The sequence below is a fragment of the Cucurbita maxima genome, unplaced genomic scaffold (genome assembly GCF_002738345.1).
Source record: "Cucurbita maxima cultivar Rimu unplaced genomic scaffold, Cmax_1.0 Cma_Scf00021, whole genome shotgun sequence".
NCBI lineage: Eukaryota > Viridiplantae > Streptophyta > Magnoliopsida > Cucurbitales > Cucurbitaceae > Cucurbita > Cucurbita maxima.
This window is the reverse complement of record NW_019272037.1, coordinates 896,600-903,875: the sequence shown is the minus strand read 5'-3', so window position 1 is coordinate 903,875 and position 7,276 is coordinate 896,600. Positions and strand designations below refer to the sequence as shown.

The 7,276-nt window shown below is 35.7% G+C and overlaps 1 protein-coding gene across 6 annotated transcripts; it reads right to left on the bottom strand.

Annotated features, from left to right (window-relative positions):
- Nucleotides 1-1,283: 1,283 nt before the first annotated feature.
- On the bottom strand, nt 1,284-6,467 carry LOC111495334 (GDP-L-galactose phosphorylase 1-like). 6 transcript variants are annotated; one of them, XR_002720298.1, is made up of 10 exons: nt 6,267-6,467; nt 6,031-6,122; nt 5,311-5,742; nt 4,376-4,497; nt 4,235-4,294; nt 3,880-4,098; nt 3,258-3,443; nt 2,565-2,816; nt 1,418-1,742; nt 1,284-1,383 (listed from the first exon to the last, which is right to left on the bottom strand). XR_002720298.1 is itself a non-coding variant. In XM_023145315.1 (9 exons), exons 3-9 carry the CDS (start codon nt 5,399-5,401, stop codon nt 1,542-1,544), a joined length of 1,131 nt encoding a protein of 376 aa, XP_023001083.1. In that variant the 5' UTR covers nt 5,402-5,742; nt 6,031-6,122; nt 6,231-6,467; the 3' UTR covers nt 1,401-1,541. The 6 variants fall into 6 exon arrangements, 5 of the variants coding, with proteins under 5 accessions (XP_023001083.1, XP_023001084.1, XP_023001081.1 ...); XM_023145315.1 differs by lacking the exon at nt 1,284-1,383 and having other exon boundaries at nt 1,401-1,742; nt 6,231-6,467; XM_023145316.1 differs by lacking the exon at nt 1,284-1,383 and having other exon boundaries at nt 1,401-1,742; nt 6,067-6,122; nt 6,231-6,467.
- Between the last annotated feature and the right edge of the window lie 809 nt (nt 6,468-7,276).

The window sequence follows — 7,276 nt, the reverse complement described above, 5'->3', positions numbered from 1 at the left end:
ACAAAAAAAAAAAAAAAATATATATATATATATATATATATATATATATATATTGAGCTTCATTTTTTTTTCTTTAAATTTTAGTATAATTTATTTTGTGAATTTGGGCTGATAAAAATAAAATAGTGATTCAATAATAAAGTAAGTGATTGGAAATTTTAATTTTAGGCACATGGCTATCATTTTATATTTTGTTTGTTTGTTTTTTTTATTAATTTTCAAACCTTTTTATATATTTGTTCATAATTGATTGGAAATTAATTTTTTAACAAATTAAAATGTGTTTGTAAACTCTTTAAATTTAAGCTCAAATTTGAAAAGTGTTCTTTAATTCCAATCCAAAATGAGAGAGATGATAAACGGTTTCCTAACATATATTAGAAATAGCGATATAGTGATATTATTGAACTTTTTATTGTAGGGTTAAAGAAATTGTTATTGTTGGATCCCAACTAATTTAGAGAACGATAATGAGTTTATAATCAATGTCAAATGAATATGAGTTTATAATCCACGCCAAATATGAAGCCTTTCGAGGAAGCAAAAACAAAGTCATGAGAGAAGCTCAAATCCATTGGTATGAGGCCTTTTAGGGAGCCCAAAGCAAGCCATGAGAGATGCTCGAAGTAGACAATATCATATCATTGTGGAGAGTCGTTCATCTAACATGGTATCAGAGTCATGCTCTAAACTTAGTATTGTGAGCCTAGAAAAAATGAGTCGAGCCTCGATTCCCTAAACTTAGTACTATGAACCTGGAAGACCTAGAAAAAAAGAGTCGAACCTCGATTCCCGAAACTTAGTACTGTGAACCTAGAAGGCCGAGTAAAAAAGGAGTCGAGTCTCGATTCCCTAAACTTAGTACTGTGAACCTCGAAGGCCTAGTAAAAAAGAAGTCGAGTCTCGATTAAGGGGAGATGTACTTTGCTCGAGGGGAGGTGTTGAATGAAAAGTCCCACATCGATGCTCAAAGAAAAGAAAAATACATGCTAAACCAACACCATCATGTGTACATAAAATGTCGACCTAACGTTAACATCACCACATAAATTTGAACATACCGTACTTCGTCTCCACATGCCAACATTCTTCATGCATATCCATATTTTGATAGAACTCATTTTTTCGAAAAATTAAATGTTATCAAACAAGATCTAAAAAGAACGAACAACTAATTACGAAATCACTCCTAAAAAAAACATGAAATGAGACTGGTCATTCTTCATAAATAAACATCATTACTGAAAGAATCCTCAAGATTTAATAAGAGTATTATATAAACATAGAAAACTGTACATCATAATATGTTTATTCATCAGTACACAAATATATAAATGTCATTAATATTACATCCAAGTAACTTATAGAACTATGCAGTACAGAATTCTGCATGTGTATAGAATTCTGCATGTGTATAGAATTCTGCATGTGTATCTCTCATAAGTTCGTAAGACAAAAAGGAAAATTTAGCTGAGTCCATACACACAGAAATTTACATAGAATCAGAAGCATTCCACAACTGCTTATGAAATAGCAGAGAATCAGAAAGAAACTTTACCTGCAACGTCACAGCAGAATTGCTTCACGCCCTGAAATTCTGCATCGTCGAGGGAAGCAGCAGTAGCGATCCGATCGAGCAGGGCATCTTCAGTTGCCTGATCAAATTCAGACCTAGATTTGAACAAGAAGTAACCCCAACATTCCCAAGGTGAAAGAATGGAAGATCTGTCCGACCCTTGCAACTGCATCCATCAAACAATCGATAGCATAACGTCGGTTAGATCCAGGGCGAACGAAGCTTGTAGAAGGATTTATATAACCAAAAGACATAGAAGTATACTATGCACAGAAATCCTAGTATTATGTACTAAAAAGGCGAAGGAGAGGCTCTCTATCATCCACCATATAGACTTTGGAGCCAAATTTAACATGAAAAATATTGCTTTCAGGTCCAAGGTACAGCATGATTTGAATATTTTGATAAAGAAAGATGACAAAAATTTATATAAATCATAATGAAGAATTATGATTATAGAGGGAAAATGAAAAAATAAGATCCAATCAGCAAATTCTTTATTTTGCTTCCATTAATGCCAAGTCTTCAAACTCGAGCCTTTTGCAGACACTACTGTACCAGATTGAAAAGCAAAATGTTGAACATAGAAAAGTTCTTTCATATTTCTCAATGAAAACTCGGTTTCTTATAAAAACAAATAACGAAAGATAAATATTATTTGTATAAGGAGTCGAGAATAAGATAATAGAAATAGTTATTAGAATGTTTTCCAAGACAAAATACATATCATTTTTCAGATTGAGTATACACATTTAAAGCCTACTGACTCCATTTTTTTCATCGCTTATTTTCCAATAATGAACAGAACCACAAGCTGCTGAGATCATTGCTCACAATCTCCACAAGGAATGTGAACCTATTTGTTCTGTACTGCATGGCTCTACCGTAAACCTTAAGAAAACTATGTTTTCTTGCAACGTCTGACAAATTTTATGTTTAATGAAGACAACTCTATACTAAGCATGAGAAGCACAAGGAAGCATTTTACCTGAAGAAATAAGAAAATCTTCTTGCCACAATCACGAATCAGCAAATTATACAGAACGCATTTCTCTTGTAAATGAGAACATATCTCTGCAATAACCTGCCCCATTTTCTTCAAGTTGCAGCTGCTCTCGAATAAGAGGGCCTTAACAGGGTAATCTGTGATAGTAGAAACACAAATTCCCCCCAAGCTATCACTAAAGAAGGTATCAACTGTCATGGCCTCCACAGGTAAAAGGCTGGAAAAGAACAGTGCCTGTAACATTGGGGGAAAACTTACAATATTTGAAACAATTTCAAGCTGGATAATGAAAGCAAGAAAAAAATAAAGACCCATATAACGGTCTTATTTATTGCATGGAATAATATAGAATTATTGCATATCAATGGGGTGACAACATACACGAATTTCCATTCATCAAAACACCAAATAGCCAACTGTAGGGACAGTTTTAGTGCTGGTTATACACTTAAGGAATTTATGGCGATTGCCCTGTAGTTAATGCACTTCCATTTTTAGACTCTCTGTAAAATGCAAGTGACGGTAAAATTCCTAAATCTTTGATCATGGGACTCAGAGCGTTACAGAGCACTTTGGCTATTAAAAAAATTAAGACAATCCTATCAAACATAATAGCTCTTACAAAAAAAAATATTCAAACATAATCGCAACAGCCATAAATCTGCGGCTTCTCACCTGAAAATATAGACAAGCAGTCCCGGGAGTAGAACATTCATAGAATAAGCAGAGGGCAAAGTTATTAATTTCAACAGAAAGCCTTAAAAGCATTTCCAATTCCAAAGACATATCATCCGAGAACTGAAGAGGACCGTTGACAGCACAGGGCAACAAGATTACATGACCATATTCTACAGGAGTTGCCTGGGAAAATGAGAGAGAGAGAATCAAACTTATGCATGTCTTGAAGAAACAATATGAGCACAAGAAAACAACTGGTCAGGTAAGCATTACAATAATATCAAGCACCCTGCATTTTGCAGATGATCAAGGGATAATTTATAAAGGAAATGACAGTACAATTGCACCAGAAAGGGATGCCGACTCATTAATTGCTTTCTACAATAGATGAACTTCACTTAATTCAATACTTTTTTAGAGAAAAGGGAATGATAAAACAATGCTACGCAAAATAGAAAAAAGAAAAAAAGGGGTTCTTAATATGGTTTACCATCATCACAAAGTCAATGCTGCAAGCATAAAAACCAAAGATCTAGCAAACAACGATCCAGGGATAATTTTCTTTTTTTTTTTTTCTCTAAAAAAAACAGGCCAATGAAAGTCCAATTTTGAGTCATACGTTGATAATAACCAGGATGGAACTAGTGGGCACTAGAGCAGCAGAAATAAGCTTGGATTCATTATTTTCACCACGTGAAATGCAAAAGAGTAATTCCTCTTGGCACTTCAACCAATTAGTTTGAAATAGACTTCCGCTCATCTCTTCATATTGTGACAGAGATGGGTTGGTCCAGCTCTCATTCAGCTGAGCAAGGAACTTTTTCTGGCCCATGATTGCCTGCAAAAAATATTAAAACCCATAGGTCTTAGCAGCCTTTCCTTTTCTCTATATTTTGGAGGCCTAGAAGACAGCCGGTTGATTCCAAAAATGAGTCAAATGAGGTTCCAATAATAGAAAATGCAGTATACACTACCTTAATTTCAGATAGAGTCACATCATATCTAAACTGGCCTTCAGACAATTTCTCTTCCCACTGCAATGCGGAAGGACCGCTGTTACACAGACGTCCAGAACACCAAGAAATAAAAAGTATAGTTAAAGCATAGTAGCATACCTTGGCAAGAAGTATAGACTCCAATATGGTTTGTTCTTCCAGAGGAACGTCTGAAGGTGCTTTGAAGGAAATGTCATCTAAAGGAGAATTTCTACCAAATTGATAAAGAGGTAATCTAATACCTGAAAATTATTTTTTATTATCAATAGGCTTCACATGAGCATAAGATTATGTTCAGAAACAAATCGTAAAAAATAATGTCAACAAAGTTGAAGGTAGAAATCTTGGTTATCAGTCAATGATGACAATAAACTACACTAAACAGACAGTCAAGTTAGAGCACTAACACTTAGAAAGAGATCATCCCTGAAACTCTAATGACGAGAACTCTCCATTGGTAGTGTCTACAAATGATATAACATCAGAAAAGGTGATGCACACTCAGCCATGCAGTTTTCTGAGTAACTACTACAAATTAATCTAAAAAATACAACCACCAACTAATCGGGCAGCCATTACAAATAATCGTAAGAGATGGCTCATATCATCTAACAACAGATGGAGCGTCTCTATAACTACTGAGGATTTTTTTTCTCTAACAACGTTGATTGAGCACAAGTTGTAAAGCTAAGGTTGCCCATCCAAACACAAGTTTCTGCAACCGTTTGGGAGATCGAGATAATTTTATAAGATGGGACAAGGGAGATAGGGAGGTGGAGAATATGGTGGGCTTCCACACATCAAGATAATACTCTCTACCCAACGAGTTTTTTAAACTACCCTCGTTCTCAATTTCAGAAAAAAGGATAACTTTTCTAACCCAGCATGAAATGAAAGTGAACAATAATAGTTTTCACAAGAGGGAGGATGCGAATTATTCTAACCACACAGCTAAGCTGATAAGAAGTTCTAAACATCACGGATGTAGGAAAACAATTATCAAAGAGCTCAACATTGAACTACCAGAAAAGACAGTATAATTAAAAAACACTAACCGTTGATGCATGACTTCTGAGTTTTTAAATGCTCATTTTCCATATATTTTGAACACAAATTCTCATCCTCGGTCTGCTTCGCTTGAACCATTCTTAGAGTGATGTTTAATGGTGATTTCAAACTACCAAACTGTGTGCAGTATATATTAACTTCTCGGGACAATCCAGTGACAAGGAATGCCGCTCAGTCGAAGGCTTGTCTTAGTAACCACCACCAGCAAGGAAGGTAAGATCTGCTGGGTGCCCACCAGCTGAAGGCAGGGCACCACGCCCACCGTGAAATGAAGGGGATGCAATCAAGAACTTAGGGAAAGCTTGCATGTATTCTTTGTTCCTTCTAATTTTGACACAGGACTCTTGCCTTAAAGCCGTGATTGAGCAGTGAAAGCCAGCCCCTCAGAGGACCAGCCCTTTAAAAGTCTTGGAGTAACTCTGAAGGAGGAATCAGATTTGAGAGAAAATATAGTGAGAAAATATAGTGAGCAAATATAGTGAGCAAAATATAGTGAGCAATAGTGAGCAAGGGCAAAATGACAGTGATCTAAGGATCAACACTTTCAACTAACATACGTTTCTTTCTGATGCAACAAATCATCATAAATATTTCAAAAAGGGCTTTGAATTCATTAAACGTGTCTACTATCTTCTAAAAACATCGATGCTTGTCGAAGAAAATGTAAATATATGACAATAGAATCCAAATTAAAAAAGCTAAATTACCCCTTTCGGATAAAAGAAAGATAAGGAAGCCTTTACCAGGCAACTGATCCAACAAAGCTGTCCAATCGGTTCTCAAATCAGGAAAGAAACACCTGCATGGTTTAAGATCAAAGTTACAAATTGACCGACATCCTAATTGCTAACGAAGATGCAAGTTCTAATATCCACGCAGTTAACAAATTAAGGATTAAAATCGTTACCGCAAATGAAATGCTTCTGAAATTGAGAGAACCTACCGTGTTCCTTCCGCGATTCCTGCTCGCTCGCTCTCAATCTCCCACTGTGAACAGTAATGGATGAATTGACCATCGACGCGTGTTCTCTGTACAAAAAACCCAAATTATCACAATGAGTTCTACACTTCGATGGGCGGTCTGGATCATGCAAAGGATGGGAATGGAAAATGGATGGCCATCTCTTGAGTATAAGCTTTTCATCTTAGGATATGATAAAACCTTTGTATTTTTTCACATCCTCATAAATGGATATATATATATATATATTCCATTTCCAAATATTTCTATGGTTGTCGGGAAATTCAATGGTCAAACATTCGAATGAATTTATGAAATCGTTAATGTGAGTAGAGACATTGAAGTGGAAAGTCAATGCGAATAAACGAGTCACTCCATCTACAAAAAGACATCTTATTCCGTAACAATTTATAAGACTTTAGGTGCTATCACTTAGCTAAAGTGGGAGTACATGATTATCTCTTTCATTTGGGAGGACGAGCATCATAGCTTGCTCGTACCTCGAGGCAAGCACGTGATTTACAATCATTTACTTATGGTTGTATGGTTTTTCGTTAGTTTGTTGACTATGGTTAATAGTAGTAGTCTGATTAGAACCTTGAAACTTTTCAATGTGAGTAGTTTCCGCTACATTGGGGGTAAAATCGTCATCTATAGAATTTATGGAGCCAAGATTGTTAAAGCAAAGTGTGTTGCTCGCGAGGACAACACCAAGGTGATGTGAAGAGTGTCGAGGTGTAGCAGCGACCATTCATAATCAGATCGAGAGTTTTCGTTGAACTCTATCTGGGCTGTTGTGTTTGAATGTCAAGTAACTATTGTTGAGCTATTTAAAAGGTGCTCTGTAGCGTGAGTGTGACAGCAATTCTATTACAAAAAGTTAGAATGTAGCCTCGAGTTTATCTTTAATATTGTTTATCTTTCTGTGTCTGTCTATTCGTCCTTATGACCTACCAATTTGTTTGGTTAACAAGTGAATGGTAGAAAGACGA

What these genes read in the sequence shown, in the direction of transcription:
- LOC111495334 (XM_023145315.1), bottom strand. Translation starts at nt 5,401, where the DNA reads ATGGTTCAAGCGAAGCAGACCGAGGATGAGAATTTGTGTTCAAAATAT. An exon ending in CCATCCTGGTTATTATCAAC is followed by an intron (nt 3,444 to 3,879) that starts GTATGACTCAAA and finishes TCATTTTCCCAG; the next exon opens with GCAACTCCTGTAGAATATGG. An exon ending in CTGCTTGTCTATATTTTCAG is followed by an intron (nt 2,817 to 3,257) that starts GTGAGAAGCCGC and finishes CCAATGTTACAG; the next exon opens with GCACTGTTCTTTTCCAGCCT.